Below are 25,701 nucleotides of genomic sequence, written 5' to 3'. Positions count from 1 at the left end.
TGGGTTTTCCAGTTTGGGTCCTGGGCGTGGACATGGCACTGCTCAGCAGGCCGTGTTGAGACTACATCCCACATAGCACAACCAGAAGAACCTACAACTAAAAATATATAGCTATGTACTGAGGGGCTTTGGGGAGAAGAAGAAAAGAAAAAGAAAAAGAAGATTGGCAACAGACGTTAGAGCTCAGGTGCCAATCTGTAAGAAAAAAAAAATATGGTAGAAACCTTGTCCCATTGGGATTTATTCTTTTAATATGAAAATTTGACTCCTCTCCTTTGTCTCTAAGAGAAAAAAATAAATCTGTGGTCCATACCATACGCCGCATTTTTTGTACATTCCATTAAAAGGTAAGTCTCTTTATCACATTCTTTAGATGAGGAAAAATGTAACTTGCTGAAGATCACACAGCTAATGACGCAGAGCCCAGTTTTTAAACGCATTGTTCATCCAACAAAGAAATGGAAGGAAAGTAAGAATTGTGAAGGAACAGAGATAAATTCTGAAGATTTATTTCCCAATAAGCTTGGAAGAGGGAGTTTTCCTGGGAATAATGTCCTCAGCCAAGGTGCTTGTTGCAGAGAAATGGCTTATAAGACTTTGATGCTCAACTAGAAAAATGCACCTGCCTCTGGAGAAGTTTGGTTTACAGCAGGGTAAACAGGTGAGTTACAAAGAAATGCATTATCACAATCTTTTTATGATATTGATCATTTCCTGGGACAATGAGTCTGAGGAGTTTGGGGCAAGCCTCCCAAGTGAGGCATGCTGCAATTTTTATAGTAATATGTGTGCTTTAAGAAGCCTATTAAATATTATGCTATCAGGTGGAAACAAACAAAAAAAGTGTCCTTTTTTTTAAAAAAAAAAGAAAGCAATAGGAAATAGAGCTGTATAAAATTTTTTAATTTTGTGTCTTACACAGAAGATTAACAGTCTACCGTCCATTACTACTTTCATTGAATTTAGGGCAAGATGTCCCTCAGAGGATATATCTTAGTCAGGAATGTAGTTAATTATCTCCATAACTTTTATGTTTGTACAAAGATATCATGAGTTTTGAAAAGTTCTAAAACATTCATTTTTAAGAATAGCCTTACAGATAATTGTGCCGGTTTAGAACTTTACTTAAATCTGATTAAAATTATAGTTATGAGAGCAGATAATCAGGTAATTATATTAATTATGCTTATATTACTGTCATAATTTATTTAAAACTTTTATTCCTCAAGAAGAATCTGAATGCTGCGTATGTGCTTCTATCCTTCTTTTGTCTGCATCCATTAAAATGCCTGCTTAAACAGATAGCTTAATACTGTTCGGTTTGAATTTTACTCTGAAGGGCATGTTTTCAGAAATTCACATGCTTTAATAATGATATAGGATGAGAAGTATAACACCCATGTCTAATAAATCCTTAGTGCTTAATAAAAAAGTAAAATGTGAAACCTAGTCATAGTACATAACTTGTGGTCTGAGTACTATACGTGGGCATCAGCGCTCCCCGGTGGAGTATGAGTCGGCAGACAGTCTGGCTCAATTCTGTGAAGTCAACAGTCTTATTTTACAGATTGAATTTCTTGTGTTGACCTGGCAAATCCAACTGACTTAACATTTTAATTAAAACCACCTTTCATAATTTTATAAATAAAATTGTTTAAACTCAAGCTTACTGGTTTTTAAATTAACATTATTTAATTAATAAAATAAGAAAATTCAATATAAAATAAATTCAGAGTATGTAAGCTTATTTTACAACTATAGAATGCTTGGAAATTATGTATATGTAATTCAGTCAATTTCTTAAAGACATGAATATTGTCATATACAATCATACTTTAGTGACAAAGATACCTATTGATAAATGCATCATTAGGCAATTTTGTTGTTGTGCAAACATCCTAGTGTGTATTTACACACACCTATATGTTATAACCTACTACACTCCTAGCCTATATGGTGCATCTTATATGTAGTCTACTGACTGAAATGTCTATTGGATGCCTAACTGTACATTTTTCTTATCTTCTTGTTATAGAATAGGTACTCCATAAACAATTAAATTTGAAAAATTTTGTTTTACTTACATTCAACTCATATTAGCAAATTTTAAAGGCATATCAAATCTTTTTTATATAAAAGCTAAATTATATTAGTTGTAATTTGCTTTAATTAGGTTAAATAACATAAACCTAAAAGGGCAACATCCCAGAGTTTAATGTTGAGGGAAAACATGATGTTAGAAATTTTAGAAATGTATTATTTTGGTACTCATGGAATAGTGCTTGTTCATCAATCAAATTAATTCCATCACCTGAATAAATCGAAATCTTATTAGGTCCTTGATTTGCCACAGCATCAAGGCAGACTTAAGGGACAACTTTTTAGATTGTTTTATCCAAAGTTCTCATTCTTTCTCCTTCCTGAATAAAAATTGAGACAGATCTTTTTAACCACTGCATAGAACACAGTATGGCAAATGAGTTACAGGTTAAGTTACTGAACCTAGGCCAGTGAAATTTGGCCTTGTCTAGTTGGGGTTTCAGTCTGATTGCTCTAACTGATGGTAGTCTACAAAGGGGCTCCTGGGAGGTCAAGAGTAAAGGAGATTTGACGTGATCCACTCCCATGTCTTTAGCAAGCATCAAGAACAATGAGACAAAATGGCATTTACTGCTCCATTTAAAAAGCCCAACCGAAGAGATGCTCCACCACCTGGTCACCAACTATAGCAGCCATGTGCAGAGGGAACAGTGCCCATTGTGGACAAGAGGCCCTTGGGGATGCTAGAGGAGCTCGTGTTGCAGGTGCCCAAGGAGCACAATAGTCACCCATTGGTCTGCAGTCTGTGGTGATGGGAGGCCAGGCAGGGAATCCTGAATCTGTTCCAGGAAGAAGCCACAGTCTCTGTCTCTTCATTTCAGATATTTCTGTCCATTTCCAGCTATGTATCTTGTTAGTAACAGCTGAGCTGTTATGATTGCTCTAAGAACGCACAAGCTTCTGCAAATTAGGGCTTCTTTATTATGTTGAAGTATTTAAAATGAAAAAGTGAAATTTGTTCTAAATTCGTTTAACATTAAATTCGTCAATGAAAGAAAACAACTCTCACATTATCTGTATGATTCAATTGTAAATTTTTAGATGGTTTAAAAAGTGATTTAAAACTGTGTTACTTTTACATTCAATATTTTTTGTTCTGGTGATTGTAAAAAAATTATGGCTACAATTGTTAAGAATTCTTGACTGGAAGTTGTTGTTTAATTCAAAAACTTTGATTAAAAATGTATGTTCCAGAATGAGCACACATTTTCATTAAGGATTATGAAGATATTTTATTTGGAAATATTATCTTAAAAATAATCACAATTCTGTTTTAATTTTAGGTGTATTTTGAGTTTTAAATAATTTATATTAATAGGGTATATATTGACAATACTGATTTTTCTTATCTTACCACTGAACTTAGTACACATATTGAAAAGTTCATGGAACATTTATTTATAGTTTAGTAAATAATGAAAAATATCAATGTAACATCTACCCAGGTTACAAAATATTGCCAGAATAATTCATTTAGTAGAACTGAAGAGTTTTCTCCAGCTTCTGATGGGCTTATATAGCTTTGCAAATGCTTAGAAATATTCTATTTTTCTCCAGCTTTTCTAATGTCTCTTACTGTTCCTCTCTCTCTCAATGCATGAGCTGGATCCACTTTAATTGCCTAACGTTACTTCATCGATCTTCTCAGCTTTTCTTTTTATTTTCAAACTCTGTTTATCCCTGTTTTTGCTAAACTTTACTTTTTCTAAATTGTCCCCCTAACTCACCTCTCATTTCTAATGTTCTGACTTTTGAATTCTCTAGTTAACCACTGATTTTGAAAGATAGTCACACTGGCTATTCTTGAGTCCTAATGAGTGAAGTGGCCCTTTATGGTTTTGGTAATCAGGCTCACCAAATCTGAGATATTTGGTGATACTTTTCAATTGTTTGTCCTTGCCAGAAAGAAACCAGAGGCCTTTGGATTGAACGTTCAGTGGTCATCTTGTGACCATAAGCAGAAAACCTGGTTAGGATTGAACTTACGCTGAGGGAGCAGGACTGAGAAAGGACAAGAGAAACCAGACCTTAGTCACATCATCTGAGCCCTTGGGTCAGACTTCACTTGAATCCAAGGAAATATTTGAACTTTTTATTTAAATGAAGCACAACTTTATTTTCTTATTAAAACTGCTCTTTTCCAAAAATGCCAATTTTATTCACAGTGGTTTGATTGGATCTGTAACTATAACTATGAAATGTACACCAGTGTGAATATATGCATTTATATTATGCAGCATTACCCAGCTTAAACTTACAAAATCTCTTTTGGCTGGAAATAGATGAAACTTAAAAAATTTTTATTCACAAAGATTGAGCAATTCAAACAAATCAGTTTAAATTGTTAACCATAAACAAATTGTAATTTCAAAGCTATAGCTTTTTTTTTTTTTTTGATACTTGAATGCAAGGCTACTCAAGGATCCTAGTCTGATATAGTCCTCATACTTCTTTCAAATGTACGGTTTCAACCTAACCACCAGCAGAAAACATCATCAATTCAGACTTTATTACCTCAGAATTTTTGAAAATGTTGATATGGAATGCAAAGAAAAGCAATTCCATTACTCTGCTAACCACTATACTTAGGATATGCTGTAAAGAATAGTTATTTAAAAAGAGTAGTTCTATTTTTCAATTTTTGTATGCTTAATAATGTCTATTTCTTCTCAGTTGGTGAAAGATTCTTTCTGGGTATAGAGATATAGATTGACAGTATTTTCTTTCACTGATTGAAATGTTTTGCTCCAGTGCCAAGTGGCTTACTTTGTTTTGATGAAAATTCTGTTGTCATTCTTATCTTCATTCTTCTGAATGTAATGTATCTTTTTTCCCCTCGAGATGCTTTTAAGTTTTTCTCTTTATCATTGGCATAATCAATTTGATTATTCTATACTTCGGAGAGCTATTCCTCACGTTTCTTCAGCTTGAAGTTCTTTAAAATATTTTTTGTGTCCCTGCTTCTTTTGGAATTCCAACCACATATACATTAGGCCACTTGCAATTGTCTCACAGTTCACTAATACCCTGTTTATTCATTTTCAATCTTTGTGAGTGTGTGCGCTTCTATTGTTGTTTTCAAGTTCATTAATAATTTCTTCTGCAGTGTCTAATCTTCTGTTAATCCCATACAGTATGTTTTTTATTTCAAATACAGTGCTTTTTTGTCTCTTAAAATTCTTGTTCATTTTTTCATCCCTTCTATCTGTATATTTAACATGCTAATTCTTTCCTCTACCTTCTTAAACATATGTAACATATTGATCATAGCTGCTTTATTGTCCATGTCTCCTAATTTTAGCTTATGTGTCATTTCTGGATATTTTCCATAAATTAATTTTTTTCTAATTATGGGTTGAATTTTCCTGTTTCCTTGCATGCTAGAATCTTCTTTTGATTTTGCTTTTCTGTTTTGTGAAACATAAAATTTGCCATACTTTTAAACTGAAATTACCCATTTGTAAGTTTATCACTAAATAAATGATATAGATTGATGCTCTGGGGCCGGAACTGTGGCCGAGTGTTTAAGTTCCTGCGCTCCACTTCAGAGGTCCAAGGTTTCACTGGTTCAGTTCCTGGGTGCGGACATGGCACCGCTCATCAGGCTTTGCTGAGGCGGTATCCCAATTACACAACCAGAGGCACTCACAACTAGAATATGCAACTGTGTACGGTGGGGCTTTGGGGAGAAGAAGGAAAAAAAAAGCAGATTAGCAACAGATGTTAGCTCAGGTGCCAATCTTTAAAAAAACAAGATTGAGGCTCAATCATTACCATTGGTAATAGAAACATAAACTCATTGTAAAACTAGTGGCACTCATGTGACAAAAGCTTATATGGAAACTGATGTATATCTGTAATTTTATCTGATTTTTTTTCTGAGTTCTCATTGTGTGTCTGCCTCAACTCCACTGACTTTCTCTAGGTCTTAGAAGTGGATTTAATAAAATTCAGCATTTCTTTTATGGACATATCAGAGACTTATGCAGGTTAGAACCATTCATCCAGCTCAGTATAATGCATCTGATGGTGACATATAAGGAAGTGGATGTCCCCACTGATGTCATCGTGTAGAGATATGTTACCAAAAAAACCCCTATTTTTCCATAATATGTCTCAGTGGATCTTTTGAACAATACGTTGCTCAATATTTTGTGGTTTATAAAAGTATATATAAAGAATTCATATTTTAAATTTTATTTTTTGAAGTGTTATTAACATATAGTAAAATGTACAAATCTTTAGTATATAACTTGATAGCTTTTTGGTTATATCCATACAATCTCCACCAAGAACACTATATAGACTACTTCCATCATACCAGAAAGTTTCCTCTTCCACGTTTTCAGCCAAACTCCACATTCTACACCTTAAGCAAACATTGATGTAATTTTTATCGCTATCGACTCATTTCACCTCTTTTAGAACTCCATAAAAATAGGATTATAGAATACATATTCTTTTGTATTTAGCTCTTTTCACTTAACATAATATTTATCAGGTTTTATTTTATTGTGTGTCAGCAGTTTGTTCTTTGCTATTGCTGAGTAATATTCTATTGTCTGAATACACTACAAATTGTTTACCCTTCTGTTTTTTAATGGACATTTGGATTGATTTCAGATTTTGGCTATAATTAATAAAGCTTCTTTTAGTATGTGTATGCAAGTTGTTTTGCAGTATATGTTTTCATTCTCTTTGGAAAATATCTAAGAGTTGAATTGCTGGATCATACGGTAAGTATATGCTTAACTCTATATGAAATTTCCAAACTTTATCAAAGTGGTTTACTATTTTACATTCCCAACAGAAATGTGTGTAAGGTGAAATTGTTTCACATCTTCTCTTGGTGTTACATTTTTTTCCTAATTTTAGCTGTTCTAGTCAATATGAAACATGAAGTGGAAACTCATTGTGTGTGTATGTTTAGATTTTCTTTTATTAAGGAATAACTCAGAGGAAAAATTCAATGTCTAGTTTATAGTTCTCTAAGTGTTGTCAACACAGGAAGCAGAGTAACCATCACTGAAACAAAGATACTACCCCATCCTCCTTTACAGTAAAACTCTCCCCACTCCTTATGATTGGAAGCCACTAGTATGTTTTCTGTGGCTATAGTTTTTCCTTTTCTGGAATGTCGCATAAATGGAATCATACTCTATGTAGTCTTTTTAGTCTCGCTTCTTTCTCTGAATGCAATGAATTTGAGACTCATCCATATTGTTATATGTATTAGTAATTTGTTCCTCTTCGCTGTTGAGTAGAATGATTGCATGGGTGTATAGTCATGCACCACATAATCATGTTTCAGTCAACGACAGACTGCATATATGATTGTGGTTCCAAAAGATTAGTACCATACAGCCTAGGTGTGTAGTAGGCTCTACCATCCAGGTTTGTGTAAGTACACGCTATGATCTTTGCCTAACAATGAATCGCCAGCAACACATTTCTTAGAATGTAGCCCTGTCATTAAGTGAAACCTGACTGTACTGTAGTTCATTTATTCAGTCACCACTTGAAGGATGATAAAACTACTATAAACATAAATACACAATTTTTGTGTGAACATATGTTTTCGTTTACTTAGGCAAATGTTTAGATGGGGACAACTTTAAGAGAAACCGTGAAACTGTTTTCCAAAGAGGCAGTACCGTTTTGTATTCCCACTAGTAATGTATGAGAATTCCAGTTGTTCTACATCCTCACCAGCATTAGGTATAGTCAGTTATTATTATTTCTCTAATTTTAGCATATTTAATAGTTTTGTGGTGGTACCTCACTTTGCTTTTAATTTGCATTTCTGTAATGACTAATGATGTTGAATATCTTTTCACGTGTTTATTTGCTATCCATATATCTTCTTTGGTGAAGTATATGTTCACATCACTTGCTCATTTCTGTATTTGATTGTTTGCTTACTCACTATTGAGTGTTAAGTGTTCTTTATACATTCTGGATATAAGTTTCTTATTAGATAGATTTGAAAATATATTCCTCCAGTGTTTGGCTTGTCATTTTGTTCTTTTAACATTGTGTTTTTAGAGAAAAAGTTTTGAATTTTGATAATGTCTAAATTAACTATTTTTTATTTTATGAACTGTGTCTTTGGTATCCTATCTTAGGAATGCTTGTCTAACCCTAGGTCGCAAATCTTTCCATTTTTATTTTCTAAAAGTCTTAAGGTTTTATGTTTTACATGCATATCTATGATTCATTTTGCCATAATTTCTCTTAATGTTCTGAAGTAGAGATTGAATTTGTTTGCTGTTAGTATATTTGTTCACTTTTGGTATGTATATCTAATTATCCTTGCCTCATTATTTGAAAAGCTTGTAATTTCTTCATTAAGTTGCCCTTGCACTTTTGTCAAAATTAATTAACCTGATATATAGTCATACCTGAGAGATATTGTAGGTTCAGTTCCAGACCACCGCAATAAAGTGAATTGCCAATAAAGCAAGTCACACAAATATTTTGGTTTTCCAGTGCATATAAAAGTTATGTTTAGGGTCTGGTGCTGTGACCAAGTGGTTAAGTTCCTGAACTCTGCTTCCGCTGTCCAGGGTTCACAGGTTCAGATCCTGAGTGCGGACCTATGCACCTCTCATCAAGCCATGCTGTGGTGGCATCCCACATAGAAGAACTGGAATGACCTACAACTAGATACTGGGGCTTTGGGGAGAAAAAAAGTTATGTTTACATTATACTGTAGTCTATTAAGTGTACAGTAGCATAATGTTCAAAAAATCAATGTATTTATCTTAATTAAAAAATACTTTATTGCTAAAAAATGAAAAGCATCATCTGAGGCTTTAGAAAATCATAATCTTTTTGCTGCTGGAGGGTCTTACCTCCATGTGGTTGGCTGCTGATGATTAAGGTGGTGGTTGCTGAAGGTTGGGTAGTTGTGGCAATTTCTTAAAATAAGGCAACAATGAAGTTTGCCAAATTGCTTAGCTCTTCCTTTCATGAATGACTTCTCTGTGGCATGTGATGCTGTTTTTTAGCATTTTACCCAGGGTAGAACGCCTTTCAAAATTGGAGTCAATCCTTTCGAAACCTGTCACTGCTTTACCAACTAAATTCAAGCAATATTCTAAATCCTTTGCTGAAATTTCAACAGTCTTCACAGCGTCTTCACCAGCATTATATTCCATCTCAAGAAATGACTTTCTTTGTTCATTCTTAAGAAACAACTTCATTAAAGTTTTATCTTAAGATTATAGCAATTCAGTCACATCTTCAGGCTCCACTTCTAATTATAGTTTCTTGCTATTTCTGCCACATCTGCAGTTACTTTGTCCACTGAAATCTTGAACCCCTCGAAGATATACATGAGGGTTGGATTCAACTTATTCCAGACTCCTGTTTTTGTTGATATTTTGACCTCTTCCAATGAATTATGAATTTTCTTAATGGCGTCTAGAATGGTGAATCATTTGCAGAAGATTTTCAATTCACTTTGCCCAAGTCCATCAAAGGAATCATTACCTGTGACAACCATAGCCTTACAAAATGTATTTATTACATAGTAAGACTTGAAAGTCAAAATTATTCTTTGATTCATGGACTGCAGAATGGATGCTGTGTTACCAGGCATGAAAACAACATTAATCTCCTTGTATGTCTCCATCAGAGCTCTTGGATGACCAGGTGAATTGTCAACGTACAGTAATATTTTGAGGGGGATCTTTTTTACTGAGCAGTAAGTCTCAGCAGCGGGCTTAAACTATTCAGTAAACCATGGTGTAAACAGATGTGTTGTCAGTAGGCTTTGTTGTTCCATTTATAGAGCATAGGCAGAGTAGATTTGGCAGGATTATTGGAATGGTAAATGAGCACTGGCTTCAACTTAGTTACCAGCTGCCTTAGCGCCTAACAAGAGAACCAGCCTGTCCTTTGAAGCTCTGAAGCCAGGCACTGACTTCTCCTCTGTAGCTATGAAAGTTCTAGATAGCATCTTCTTCCAATGTAAGGCTGTTTCATCTACATTGAAAATCTGTTGTTTAGTGTAGCTATTTTAATTAACTGTCTTAACTAGATCTCTTGGATAACTTGCTACAGTTTTTACACCAGCACTTGCTGCTTTACCTTGCACTTTTTTGTTATGGAGAAGGCTTCTTTCTTTAAGCCTCATGAACCAACCTCTGCTAGCTTCAGACTTTTCTTCTGCAGTCTCTCAGCCTGCATGGAATTGGAGAGAGTTAGAGCCTTGCTCTAGATTAGGCTGTGGCTCAAGCAAATGTTGTGACTGGTTTGATCTTCTATCCAGAAGATATCAGCAATATCTTTCTCCATATCAGCAATAAGTAAGTTTTGTTTACTTATCATTCATGTGATCACTGGAGTACCACTTTTAATTTCCTCCAGGAACGTTTCCTTTGCATTCGCAACTTGACTGTTTGGTACAAGAGGCCTAGCTTTTGGCCTATTTTCAACATGCCTTCCTCACTAAGCTTAATCTTTTCTAGCTTTTGATTTAAAGTGAGAGATGTGGAGAAGTGTGACTCTTCTTTTCACTTGAACACTTAGAGGGCATTCTAGAGTTATTCATTGACCTAATTCCAATACATTTTAGCATCTTTCTGTTTCAGAGATTAGAAAGGCTTGAGGAAAGGCAGAGACAGGGAAACAGTCAATCAATGGAGCAACGGAGCAGTCAGAATACATACAACATTTATTGATTAAATTGGCTGCCTTCTATGGGCGTGGTTTGTGGGGCCTCAAAATAATTACAACAGTAACATCAAAGATCTCTGATCACAGATCATCATAACAAATATAATAATAATTAAAAAGTTTGAAATATTGTGAGAATTACCAAAATATCACACAGCGACACAAAGTGAGCAAAATTTGTTGGAAATATGTTGCCACTAGAATTGCTTGACACAGCGTTGCCATGAATCTTTAATATGTAAAAAACACAATATTGAGGAAGCACAATAAAGTGAAGCACAATAAAATGAGGTATGACTGTGCATGGATCTATTTCTGTGTTCTATCTTCTGTTCAACTGAACTATCTGTGTATCATTTTGCCAATACCACTTTGTCTTGATTATTGTAGCACTATAGCAACTCTTGAAATCAGCTAGTGTGAGTCTTCCAGCTTTGTTCTTTTAAAATATTGTTTTGACCTTTTCTTGTTTCTTTGGCTTTCCACATATATTTGAGAATCAGCTTTCTGTAAATCACCCTGCTTGGAATTTAATGTAACTGCATGGAATATATAAATCAGCTTAGACAGGATGGACATCTTAACAATATCGAATTTTCTGATTCATAGACACTGTTTACCTTCCATTTATATGTCTACTTTGATCTCTTTCTTCACTGTTTTATATTCAGAATATACAAATCTTGCACATATTTTATTAAATTTATTCTTAAGTTTTCATTATTTTTGGTGCTATTGTAAAGCATATGGCTTTTTAAAAACGTCAATTTCCAATTGTTCATTGCTAATAAATAGAAATAACACTGACCTCATATTCTGTGACCTTATATTCTTTGAACTTTACAAGTCCTGGTAGGACTATTTTTTAGATTTGTTGGGATTATTTTTAATACAATCATGTACTTTTCTATTAGAAGTAATCCTCTTTTTCTTTTGCAGCATATCCTCCATTTATTTATTTTTCTTGTCTTATTGAATTTTCTATGGCCTCCAGTACAATGTCAAATAACAATAGTGAGAGTGGAAATTCTTGAGTTTTTCCACACTTTGGGGTAAAGGATTCACTCTTCACCTGTAAGTGTGGAGTTAGCTGCAGATTTTTTTGTAGGTGACCTTCATTAGGTTGAGGAAGTTCCTTTCCCTTCTATTTATAGTTTTTTATACTTTTACTGCATCTATTTATATGATTACATAGTTTTATCTTTTTATTCTCTTAATATGGTGAATTACATTGATTGATATTCAGATATTAAACCAATCTTGCACTCCTAAGATTGAATCTAACTTTTCACGATGCATTTCTCTTTTTACATAATGTTGGATTCAATTTGCTAAAACTTAAGAAAAAACTTTTCATCTATGCTTATGAAGGTTATTGGTATTCAGTTTTCCTTTCTTGTAACTACTTTGTCTGGTTTTGGTAACAGGCTTATGCTTATCTTATGGAAGGAATTGTACAATTTCTCTATTTTTTAATTTTTCAGAGTTTGTGTAGAATTGGTATTATTTCTTTTGTGAATAGTTGGTAGATTTTAACAACGAAGCTACCAGGACCCAGAATTTTCCTTGTGGGAAAGTTTTCAACTGAATATTCAATTTATTTATTACATATACAGCCATTTTATTTACCTATTTCTTCTTAAGTGAATTTTGGCAGTTTGTGTCTTTCAATGAATCTATCCTTCATTGGTTGTCAAATTTAGTGGTATAAATTTGTTCATAATATTCCTTTACTTTCCTCTTAATGTCTGTAGGATTGATAGTAACGTCCTCTCATATTTCTGTTATTGGTTATTTGTGTCTTTTCTCTTTTTGACCTGATCAGTCTGACTAGAGAATTATCACTTTTACTATCTCAAAAACACGGCTTTTAGATTAACTGATTTTTGTATACTGTTCTTCTGCTTCCTCTTTTATTAAGTTTTTTGCTGTTAACTTTATTATTTCACTTTCATACTTAATTTGGTTTTCATTTGATGTTCTTTATGAAGTTTCATAAGATGGAAGTTAAAATGTTTGATTTAAAACCACTTTTCTTTTGCAAGGTGGGAACTTAGTTGCTATAAATTGCCTTGTAAGCATTATATTCATATTACATGTATTTTGATATGTTGTATTTATATTTTCACTCACTTCAAGATGCTTTCTGATTTCCTTTTTTATTTCATCTTCTTTTATTTTAGAGTTTTAATATTTTTTGTGGTAATTTTCTTGATATTACCTACACATCATAAAAATCACACATTTAAATTGCAAAATTTAGTGGTTTTTACTTTATTCACAGAGTTTTACAACCATAACCACAATCGATTTTAGAGCATGTTCATCATTCCCCAAAGATGCTCATACCCTCAGGCACCACCCCTCTACTTCCACACCCTCAGACCTATGCAACCACCAATCTGCTTCATATCTCCAGGTATTTGAATGCTCTGGATATTTCATATAATGGAGTAAGGTAATATGTGATCTTTTGTCATCGACTTTTCTTACTTTACATAAGGCTTACAATTTCATCCATTTTGTAACTTATAAAGGCACTTTATTGTTTCTTCTTTGTTGAATAATATTCCATTGTATGGATATAGACATATCCCATTTTTCAGTTGATGTTCAATTTAGATTTTTCTACTTCTTGGCTATTATGGATAATGGTGCAATGAAGATTCATACACAAGTTTTTGTGTGGCTAGATGTTCTCTTAGGTGTGTACCTAGGAAAGAAATTGCTGGGTTATATGGCAATTCTGTTTTTACATTTTTGAGGAACTGCCAGGTTGATTTCCTAAGGGGCTTCATCATTTGATATTCGAACCAGCAGTTTATGAGCTTTCAATTTCTTCACATCTTCATCAACACTTAATATTATCTGCTTTTTTTTTTAAATTGTAGTCATCCTAGTGTGTGTGAGGTGATATTTTGTTGTGGTTTTCATCTGTATTTCTCTGCTTACTAATGATATTGAACATCTTTTCATGTGCTTATTGGCCATTTGCATACATTCTTTGGAAAAATGTCTATTCAAATAATTTGATCATTAAAAATGGATTTCTTGTCATTTTATTATTTAGCTGACAAGCAGTTTATACATTTTTGATACATGATCCTTATCAAGTAGATGATTTGTACATATTTCTCTCATCCTGTGAGATTTTTTTTTACTTTCTTGATGGTGTCCTTTGGAGGCACTCCTTATTTTTAGCAGTTTGAACATTTAGGGAGTCTTTTATTTTTGACTAATAAGGGAACCCTCTCTATTAAGTATAGCGTGATGCCCTTTTCCCTTCACTTTGTCTAAGCAGTCTGTGTATAAATATTTACTTACCTATGAATTTTTTCATTTAAATTTATTTAAGACAGTTGAGTGCTAAGATAAGTGAGTAGATTTAAAGCTCAAGAGAGTAAATTCACTTAAAAATAACAAATATATTCTATAGCTAAGTTGAACAGGCACAATTTCCTATTACAAAGATCTTTCACAAGCTTTTTGCTTGTGGCAGCGTGTTGATGTCTTACCCAATACATGTCCTCTCCTTTATAATGTCAAAAACTTCCTTTCATGATAGTGGCTGAAAATGGAAGATAGCCATTTTGACACTATTCCTTGAAACCAGATCATCCATGTGGCATAGTCTTAACTAAAGGGAAGTAATCCATTGGCTTTTGGAGAAGATTTGCTTTATGATATAAAGAGAGAGATATATGAGCGAGTTCTTTTGCTTTGTTCTCTTGCGTTCTTCTTTAGATATAGTTGTGCTTAGATGTGATTCTTAAAGCTATGGCAGTCATTTTGTGACCCTGAGATGAACAACTGGAGGACTAAGGACAACAATCTGTAGACAGTGAAAGGAAAGACTCTGGATCTTTGAGAGTGTTTAGTTGTTTGCCCAACCCCAGAACACTGTACCTCCATATTTATTATTATGTGAGAAAAATAAGTGACTGTTGTAAATAAGTTTTTAAGTGAGAATTCTGTAACTCAAAGCATGGAACTTTCTCATTGATAACATGGGTTAATAGTTACATTCCTGAGCTATTAAGTAGAAAGTATATTATTTTAACAGATGAATATCTTGAGAGATATTCTTGCAAATTTTCAGTAAACACTGAAGAGAAAACTTGTAACATTATGATAGAAAGGAGAGTATGTGCAGATTTAAACTTAAATTTTAAATATATTATTTTGTTCACTTGGCTAATGTTTTCTGTTCCTTATACTCTTCTGGTCTCTTAAATGTTAACATTATCCAACATTCTCTCTCTTTTTATTTTTAAAGATTGGCACTTGAGCTAACACCTGTTGCCAATCTTACTTTTTTTCTTCTCCCCCGAGCCCTGCAGTACATAGTTGTATATTCTAGTTGTAGATCCTTCTGGCTCAGCTATATAGGATGCTGCCTCAGCATGGCTTGATGAACCATGCTAGGTCCGCACCCAGGGTCCGAACCAGTGAAACTCTGGGCAGCAAAGTGGAGCGTATGAACTTAACCACTTGGCCATCAGGCTGGCCTCAACGTTCTCCTTTTTATATTTGCTGAGAAAAGTGAGAGTTTGCACAATACTTAATGTGCTCAAAACAGTTAAATCAATCAGAATAGTACTTACATAATTTTTATAAGATTTACCTCTCACTTAATTTCTTCTTTAATGTTATCCAAAACTTAATAGAGCAATTTTGATTCCTATACTTTTATACAATGTTTCAATTGTCCCATGGGTAATTGAGAGCCACTGAAAGTTCTTAAACTAGGAAGGGACAGATCTGGGTGTTCAGAACTTATTCTAGCAAGGAAAGTATATGGCCAAATAAGAATGAGTATGTGGAAAGATGCTAGAATAATAGTTGGAGCTAGTACAATTCATCAGTTCAGTTCAATTAAAATCTTAAAAGTAACTGAATGTGTGCAGTGGCTGAGGAAAATGGATGGAAATTGGTGTGGCTGCAGACTCTAAAGCTTATCATGAAAGAAATGTGGAAAACATTCTAAAGGTTTTCACCCAGAGCAACATATTTAGAGAATTATTTATGGAGTGCCTACTACGTACTTGGCATTATATATAGCACAGCAAGAAAGGTAGTAAACAAGTGAGAGGAGATATTCGTCCTTATAGGAGTTATAGTTTATGGAGAAACACAGGAATTAAAGAGGAAAAGTGGTCTGATGAGTGTTACAACAGCGGGTCTATGGGAAATTTTGAGAACATAAATAATCTCAGTTGACATTGATTGACTATTTACCACATGCCAGGTATTGTTCTCACCATGTTACATACATTTTTTTCATTTAATCGTCAAAAGAACCCAATGAAAGAGATGCTGTGTTTATCATCATTATTTTAGAAATTATGAATATGAGGCATAGAGAGTTTATGTGTCCAAGTTAGTAGGCATGGAGTAGGATTCAACACATTCCTTCTAACTCCATAGACCCTACTCTTTTCTAGGATGAAGAGGAATTGATGACCTCAGTTAATGAAATATTACATTTAAGGACTCAGCAGAATCCTCAGGTAGAAATTTCCCCTAGATGTTTAGAAGTAAAAATTTTATAAGGGAAAATGGTATTATTATTTTTTCTTTTTTTGGAGATAACCCAGGAAAGACAACAATTGAATTAAGTTACTAAAATTTTTTAAAATTTCAAGTAAAGAAATGAAGAATCCTGTAGGAAGACTCTGGAAAATTTTCCTTTAGAATATGAGAAGGAACAGAGAAGGAAACCCTATAATAGATCCTCCTTAAGACATGAAGATGATAAGAATATGAGAGTTTATTTTTGTCTCTGCCTTACGGGATGTACAATCCCTAGAGTGAAGTGTAAACTAGATGAAAATATTGAGTCCCTAAAGAGCTAAAGAGAGATGATGATCCAGAGTGTAAATATAATTCCTTTATTTATTTTTTACACATAGGATCTATTACCTGGGGAAGAGAATGAGCAAGCTTATAATCTGTTTATAATCAAGTGAACTGTATCATTAAACTCAAATTCAATCTTCTGTGTCTTATCAAGCAGCAAATGTGATAAGACTGTTTATTTTTTTCTGCTGCTTGAGAGGGATTAAAGTCACAATCAGAAATTGTGATTTTTAGTTCAGAAAGATTTCCAGGGCATATATGAAATTAAATCTGGGCTACATCCTTTTAGAATCAAAGGAAGAAAAGCCTCATAAACTGAAATTGCCTTTCTAGGACCACCAAGGATAAGAGAGTACTGAGGTTTTCTGGCCTAAGAAAGGTGAGCTTCTGAATTCTATTTATATTAATGGCCTTCTTGTTTTGAGATGGAAGTCCGGGAATATAAGATCTGCCAATTTTTTTACATTTTTTGCAGTCCTGAAATTCAAGTGAAATTGCCAGGACAATGAGTTCAACGGTGATCAGAGAATGTTCAGAGATTAGGAGGCTCAGAAAGTGCATTATCCCAGTCAGTGAGTTCCCTCTCCATGGATGGAACTCTCTTCTAGATTTATGACTTGGGCAGTCGCTTAACCTCTCCTACACTTTGCTTCCTTAGATTTTGATTAGAAACGATCTTTTTGTTTATCACCTCACCAAGTCGACTCTGCCTTAGAGGCCAGCACCAGTTGCTAAAGTAGGTGCCCCCAATTTTACTGATGGGGAGAACTTAAGCTAATGAAGAAATGGTGAGATGAGAGAAGGAGGATTCTGTCCTGATCCACCCTTCTTCTATCTTGGTTTTTCTAACAGTCATGATTGTATATGGCATCACTGACCTCTCCATAGGCTGTTTGTGATGCCCTTTGCTATATTTAGCTTATTAAGACTCCAGTAAGGGAAAGTTTAAATCACTCAGTGTCATGATAATAGCAAAGGCAGATTCTATGGGTCCAGGCTGGGCTAGTCTTGGGCATTTCAAGTGTATACACTTTCTTATCAGACGAGACATTGCAGAAGAGCTGAGTTGTTCTCTAAAGTAACCCTTTCCTCCTGTGCCCTCAGATTCTCTTAGAAAAGAATGGCTTCTGGAAACTGTTCCTTCGTGACTGAATTTATCCTGCTGGGGTTAACAGACCAACCAGATCTCCAACTCCCCCTGTTCTTCCTGTTTCTAGTAATGTATATGGTCACTGTGTTGGGAAATTTGGGCTTGATAACTCTAACTGGGCTAAATTCACGCTTACACACCCCCATGTACTTTTTCCTCCTTAACTTGTCCTTCGTAGACTTCTGCTATTCCTCAGTATTTACACCAAAAATGCTGATGGATTTCTTATCAAAGAAGAATATTATCTCCTATCTGGGGTGTATGAGCCAACTCTTCTTTTTCTGTTTTTTTGCCATTTCTGAAGGTTATGTGCTGACATCAATGGCCTATGATCGCTATGTGGCTATCTGTAATCCACTTTTGTATAACATTGCCATGTCCCCTAAAGTGTGTTTCAGCCTTATGCTTGGTTCATACTTGATGGCATTTTCTGGTGCCACAGCCCACACCGGATGCATGCTGAGACTGACCTTCTGTGATGCAAATACTATTAACCATTATTTCTGTGACATCCTCCCGGTTCTCCAGCTCTCCTGCACCAGCACCTACATCAATGAGCTGGTAGTATTTATTGTGGTGGGCATCAACATCATCGTGCCCAGTCTCACCATCTTTGTCTCTTATGGTTTCATCCTCTCCACCATCCTCCACATCAGCTCCATGGAGGGCAGGTCCAAAGCCTTCAGCACCTGCAGTTCCCACATAATTGCTGTTTCTCTCTTTTTTGGATCATGCGCATTTATGTATCTCAAACCATCTTCTGCTATGTCTATGGATGAGGGAAAAATCTCTTCTGTCTTTTACACCAATGTGGTTCCTATGGCGAATCCTTTAATATACAGTTTGAGGAACAAAGATGTTAAAATTGCTCTGAGAAAAATCCTGAGGAAGAGAACATTTTGATTAGAATCAGTGTCTCTATGTGTAGGTAATCTTAGGACAAGGAGATTCTGTGTTTATTACAATATTTTTATTGTTAGCCTTTTAATCCTATTTCTTCCTCACCATGGCAGAGGAAATTTGACTTTTCTCTCAATTTGTTTTCAATTTATTCTAGACTAAGTCTTCCTTTCATCACCATATTTGCAATTTCTTTTCCTTTTCCTCATATTTCCTATTTAAGAATAAAATTAAGGAAGAAATTTGTCTCTGTTTTCTTTCTGTTGTCATTATGGACTTTCTTCTTTTCTCTTGGCAAAAGATGGATGGTTGTACTAATGATTAATAAAATAACACTAGTGTGTCCTTGTGCATTGGAGAATTTCTTAATTACCACTTGTAATATGCTGTTGGAGGCATGAATCAGATAATCTGTCCCTATTCTTTTCTTTTGACTCTGCAGTGGGAAGGAATATGGCTTGTTCAAATGACAGTGTTTCACAGATGTAGCAGATTCTATAATGACTATCAAATATATCCCACTTTGCAGCTAACATTAAGCTATGCATTAAGCTTCTTTTCTGTACCTCAGAGGTTTCATATTTACCTTTTTACACTCAAGGTAGCACATAGTAGATTGTCAGTATATATTTATTACAAGAATAAAATACTGAAACTCAGAGTTGTTAATGATTTATGTAAAGTCACAAAGCTTCTTTATGAAGAAGTCTAGAATAGATGATTAGCCTTCTGACTTCAAGTCTACTACTCTTTGTGGTATACTGTCTACTTAATTTTATTTTTATTTTAGTTAACATGAAATATGAGAAAACATTTCTATTTTGAAACCTAACTTTTTGGGTGAAAAAATAATGTGAAATGTTTTCAAGGTCTTGTAATTCAGAGAACAGAACATGGAATAAAAATATTCCCAGGAACACATCATTACTCCACCACCCAAAGAGATACATGGCAAATAAATAAGAGGTCCCTTAGTAGGGAATGGACAGTGAGATTTAGAAACTGCATTTCATTCTGAATTTGTATCCTGTTCTGTAGAGTACTGTAACTATCCTCCACTGTCCAAAACGCTTTGATTAAAACTTATAATACGTAATGAACACACAGTAATAGTGGTTTTGGAAATGAAGACCAACGGCTATGGCCAAATTTGTGGGGAACGAGATAGAGAGGGGACGACATCTTAAGAAGATTAAATAGTGAATGTTAACCAAAACTCAAGTTAGGAAGAAGGAATAGAGAGTAAAATGATGAGAAAAGAAAGCCCTTTCTATGACTCTCATCTCTTTTCTGAAAAAGCCCTAAAAATATTATAGGCATCACAGGATCTCTGGATAGGATAAAAGTCAAAGTTATTTTATGTTTAAAAAGTTAAACCTACAGGGGCTGGCCTGGTAGTGTAGTGCTGGAGTTCATGTGCTCTGCTTCAGTGGCCTGGGGTTCACAGGTTCAGACCCAGGGGTGGCCCTGCACTCCACTTGTCAAGCCATGTTGTGGTGGTGTCTCAAGTGTAAAATAGAGGAAGAATGGCATGGAGGTTAGCTCAGGAACAATCTTCCTCATTAAGGAGAAAAATAAACCTACAGGGCTGGTGGACCTGGGAACAACTAAATCACTCCTGTTTTATAAGAATCAAATACTCCTATATGGATTTTAAAGTGCAAAAACCTCAAATCGCAGCTGAGAGAGCAATGAAAATTTGAAAGAAATATTTGATGAATAAATTAAATTTTGACAATGTGTTTTCTAGAATAGGAAATTGAATTATTTTTCATTGGAGAAAACAAGCAAAAAGATGATCATTCAAAGATACTTAATATGATTCATCAAGTGACAACTTAAACATCTTTTAGGACAACTGTAATGGCATTTAATATTTTCTGTTTTTTCATTCTCCACTTAACATTTACATATTTTAAAGTTTAAAGGAGCTGGATTGTTGAATTCTTTGTTTTTTAGATGTTCAGCATTGCTAAATCCTTGACTTATGGTTTTAAATGACCACTCGTATCTTATCCCTTGACTTTAACATTAATATGCTGGATTTTTACTTAACTAACTACTTCTATTTTTTTGAAATGTTAGTCTTTGTTGGATTTTTCTTTTTGCTTTTCTTTTAGTAACTGTTTGTTTTGATAAAATTCTCCATATTGAAAGAAAAGTATATGTCAAAAAGTACATAATATCTGTATTATTTGGAATCTTTGTAGACATTGCAGAGGTGCATTCACTCTGTTATGTATTTTATTACTATTTGAGATGGCGCAAAGAGTGAGTTAAAACTGATCATTAATCGTTCATTTGTTGAGACTCAACATACAAATGAAATGTTTCAATTTCAGAAAAAAATATTTCTTTAAATTAGATTCCATTCTTTCAGATTATTTTGGAAAAGATTAATCAGAAAAACAGATATAAAGACAGACTGTAAAATTTAAGGGTGTATTTATGCTAAATTTCACAATTAATGAAGGTTGCAGAACTCTGATTATGCTTATACTTAACTGAACATTAATCCATAAGCAAAGATTGAGAACAACAATCCAAGTTTATGGGAACAACCTTCCTAGTACAGATTGGCTCACACAGAGGAAACAAGCAGATGTTGAGTAACATGTGCAAAGTAATCTAGACCTGTCCCGGGCAGAGATAATCCCTTTACTGCACTCAGTGAAGAATTTCCTCCAGTGTCTATGAGAAGAGGAAAGTCAATATACCAACCCATTTTATAGATTTGCAGTCAGTGTATAACATAATATTTAGTTTAATGATATAGTAGAGAGGGTATAGTTCTCATTCCATATTATATAACTTCATTTTATCAACCCTTTCTATTTTCTTCATAGTCTTTCCTTAAAGGACTTCTTCAGGTATTATTTCCAACAGCTCTGTGATGAGAAGAATTTGGGGTTATAGAAATATAGAAATACGTAGGCATAGAGAAAAGACTGTGCTTCAATCTCCAGAGTGTTATAAAACATAACAATTGAGTCAGAATGAGGTGTCACAATTACAATTCACGTTTAGAGATGACTCAGCAGTAAGTAATTTTGTGTCAAGTCCCAGAATATTGGGTTAAATCACCTTGTATTTCACCTGTCTGGATAAGCACTGTTCCTGGATACCAGGATGGGCTTGAATGTGAATTAGGAAGTCAGATTGTCTCTGTTTAGTAAAGTGGAGAGTGAAGAAGTAGCTGGTCCTTGATATTTGCATGTTTGTACTCACAATGCAACCATCATGGTTATTAACTTTCTATAAATTGGTCACAATATGGAACTTACCGTGGAATCAGAATAATTAATATAGTTTATAAAAGTGATGGTAAAATATGATAGTGGTAAAAAGTGGTGAAAACAAACACTTTGTTAGTTATGCTAGGAATTATAAAGATAAAAGAAACAGAAAACGTTAAAACTACAAAGGTATGATTACATAAAATAAGGGCCAAGGAGAAGAGTTCACTTATCACTGACAGTGGGGATAGGAAATGTGAAAAGATTAACATTATTTTGACAGAATTCTGACTTGAATCTTTGGGTTGGAGTTCTCAAGCTAGAAGAGTCTGCTGTTGCAGAGATGCAATGGTATTTTTAGTTTGGACTTGCATTTTGCAGCCAAGAATCTTCTGATACTGAAACTGGCAAACAGCCATTGATGATTAAATATCTAGGTACTAAATTTTTTCCCTTTTTGCAATTCCTGATTATAGCTTTTAGCTGTTGAACCCACCCATTGTTAACTGTGCTGTTTAGGCAATATGCTATCTGACTCCCACTAGGCTCCTATAGATAACATCTCCCTGGAGCCTGGGTCACCATGGTAATGGGTGTGTGAGCTGTTTTTCAGGAATTAGAACTCCTTGTCCACTTCAGGCCAGTTGAGACTACCAACTCATCAACTGGGCCTGTGCAGATGTGCAGATGTCCGATAGGCAACCTTTTGATGTCGAGAGGATAAAAACTCCACACTCAGATCATGTTAACTCTGCCATTTTGTGAACATGGGTCCTATGAAGAGGCGTGAAGTCTGACTAGGCTTGTGCAGATCATCAGTTACCTCACCTTTCCTCACCTCCGATCACCTCTCTCCACATTTCAAACTACCTTGCCCCCATCCCATAAATATCCCTGAGTCCCTATTTTCAGGGAAGCGAATTTGAGACTTATGCTCTTGCTTTCTCACATGGCTTCCTTGTGAGTAAACTTTCTCTCTGCTGCAGTCTCGTCATCTCGGTGTTTGACTCTCTGGGCGGTGGGCAAAAATGAACCTGGTTCAGTAACAATACCCTCTCACTGAAAAAAAGAGAGAAAAAAAGGCTTTTAATTATTTCCTAAGATTTTTATTTTTTAAACCACTTTATTGAGGAATAATTGACATGTAAAAACTGAACATATTTAATCTTATCAACTCAATGAGTTTGGGGATAAGCATTTAACTGTGAAACTATCATCACTATCAAGGCCATAGATATAAATATACGTCATATACGTCACCTCCCAAAATTTCCTCCCATCCCTTAATTACTATTTTTGTAACAAGAACGCTTAAATTCTACTCTCTTAGCAAATTTTAAGTATGCAATATAGTACTGTCAGCTATAGGCAATACCTTGTATTGTAGATCACCAGAACTTATTTTTGTATAACTGAAACATTGCACACTTTGGTCATCCTGGCTTTCCTCTCCCCAAATCCCCTGGCAATTGTCATTCTACTCTCTACATCAATGTGTTTGACTATTTGAGGTTCTTCATGTAAGTGAGATCATACAGCATTTGTCTTTCCGTGTCTGGCTTATTTCACTCAGCGTAATGTCTTCCAGGTCCATCCATGTTGCTGCAAATCACAGAATTTCTTTCTTTTCTGAAGCTGATAAATATCTATTATTTGTATATATCATATTTTATTTATTCATCTATCAGTTAATGAACATTTACTTTGTTTCCATATCTTGGCTATTGTGAATGATGCTTCAATGAACATAGGAGTGCAGATATGTCTTTGAGATACAGGTTTAATTTCCTTTGGATATATGCCCAGAAGAAGGTTTGCTATCTCACTTTTACTTTTTAATTTTTTGAGGAACTTAACACTATATTCCATAATAACTATATCAATTGCGCATTCCCATCAACACTGTACAAGGGTTCCCTTTGCCCCATATCCTCACCAACAGTTATTGTCTCTTGTCATTTTTGTGGTAGCCATTCTAACAGGCAAGAGGTGATAAATGATTGTGGTTTTGATTTGCATTTCTCTAGTAATTAGTGCTATTGAGCACTTTCTCATGTACTTATTGGCCATTTGTACATCATTTTTGGAAAAATGTATTTTCAGTTCTTCTGCCCATTTTTTAAATTGAATTGGTTGTTTTATGGTATTGAGTTGTATGAATTATTTATATATTTTGAATATTAACTCATTATCAGAGATAAGGTTTGCAAATATTTTCTCTCACTTTATAGGTTGCCTTTTCATTTTGTTGACTATTTCTTTTGCTATGCAGAAGCTTTTTAATTTGATGTAGTCCACTTATTGAGTTTTGCTTTCATTGCTTGTTCTTTTGGTGTCATTTCCAAAAAACCCATTGCTAAAACCAATGCCAAAGATTTTATTTTCTACATTTTCTTATAGGAATTTTCAGTTGCAGCTTTTACATTTAAATCTTTAAACCATTTTGAGTTGATTTTTGCATGTTATCCAATTTCATTTTTTGGCATGTCAATATGTAATTTTCCCAATACCATTTATTGAAGAGTCTATTCTTTCCTCATTTTGTATTCTTGGTGACTTTATTGATTAGTTGACCATATATGCATGGGTTTATTTTTAGTCTCTTTATTCTGTTCTGTTGGTCTATGTGTCTGTTGTTAAGCTGGTTTCATACTGTTTTTATTGCTGTAGCTTTGTATTATAGTTTGAAATCAAGAAGTGTGGTGCCTCCAGCTTTGTTCTTCTCTTTTAGATTGCTTTGGCTCTTTTAGATCTTTTGTAGTCCAATATAAATTATAGGATATTTTTTTAATTCTTTTTGAAAAATGCCACTGAAATTTTGATAGCAATTATAAAGGGTCTGTAAATGACTTCCCATAGCATGGAAATTTTAACAATTTAATTCTTCCTATCCATTTATTTGTGTCTTCTTCCAATTCCTTCATGAACATTTCATAGTTTTCAGTGTACAGATCTTTTACCTCTTTCGTTAAAATTATTCCTAAGTTTCTTTATTTTTTTGATGCTATTAGACATGAGATGCTGTTACCAGCTCTTAGTTAATATCATCCCTCATCTTGGTTCCCCTACAGTGAACCTGGCATGTATGGGGTTAAAAGTGAAAACCTGCATTTCTAGTTCCTGGTCTTTAGTTACACTCATATGTAAATGTTTGTTTTTTTAGCCTCTGACTCCCTGAGCTTTACAACCAAATAGAAGTTACAAATTGTTAAAGCCCAGATGGCCTCAAACTGGGCTCCCACTAAAGTTGTAGCTAATCCCAGGACCTTGAAGTTCTTTTACAGAGAAACAAATGTCCAGAGAATATGAAGAAACCAAAGCTTCCCAGGCCCAACTACTTGGCTTCCTGACGTCAGAGTCTACCCTCCACCATGCAGATAAACAGCCAAGGACACTCATCTGAGAAATCCTTTGGCTCCTCCACTGGAAGCAGCCCCAGACATAAGCCAATGCACAAATGCAGACCAAGAAGTCCACGGCACCCCTCCCCAACCTAAAACCCCAATTAAAAACCCCTACCCATTTCTTAATGGGGAGCAAGCGACTTTGGGGGCACTAGCCCTTGCTTTGTTCCGTCTGCCTGACAAATTAAAGCTTTCCTTTTCCTCCCAAGACTGTTCTTATTATTTAGATTGGCATCCAGATCAGAGACTGAACTTTCAGTAACAATGCTATCACAAATGATTTGTTAATTTTTTTCAGATAGTTTGTTATTAGTGCAGAGAAATGTAGGTAATTTTTGTACGTTGATTTTGCGTCTTGCTACTTTACTGA

At 34.5% G+C, this 25,701-nt stretch overlaps 1 protein-coding gene across 1 annotated transcript; it reads left to right on the top strand.

The window, feature by feature from the left end:
* Positions 1 to 17,761: 17,761 nt before the first annotated feature.
* LOC124252572 (olfactory receptor 8B3-like) lies at positions 17,762 to 18,694 on the top strand. Its single transcript, XM_046686238.1, has one exon. The coding sequence runs from the start codon at positions 17,762 to 17,764 to the stop codon at positions 18,692 to 18,694; it is 933 nt and encodes a 310-aa protein (XP_046542194.1).
* The last annotated feature ends 7,007 nt before the right edge of the window (positions 18,695 to 25,701 follow it).

The sequence above is a fragment of the Equus quagga genome, chromosome 14 (genome assembly GCF_021613505.1).
Source record: "Equus quagga isolate Etosha38 chromosome 14, UCLA_HA_Equagga_1.0, whole genome shotgun sequence".
NCBI classification, from domain to species: Eukaryota; Metazoa; Chordata; class Mammalia; order Perissodactyla; family Equidae; genus Equus; species Equus quagga.
The sequence above is the reverse complement of the archived record's forward strand: the minus strand, read 5'-3'. Positions and strand labels throughout refer to the sequence as shown.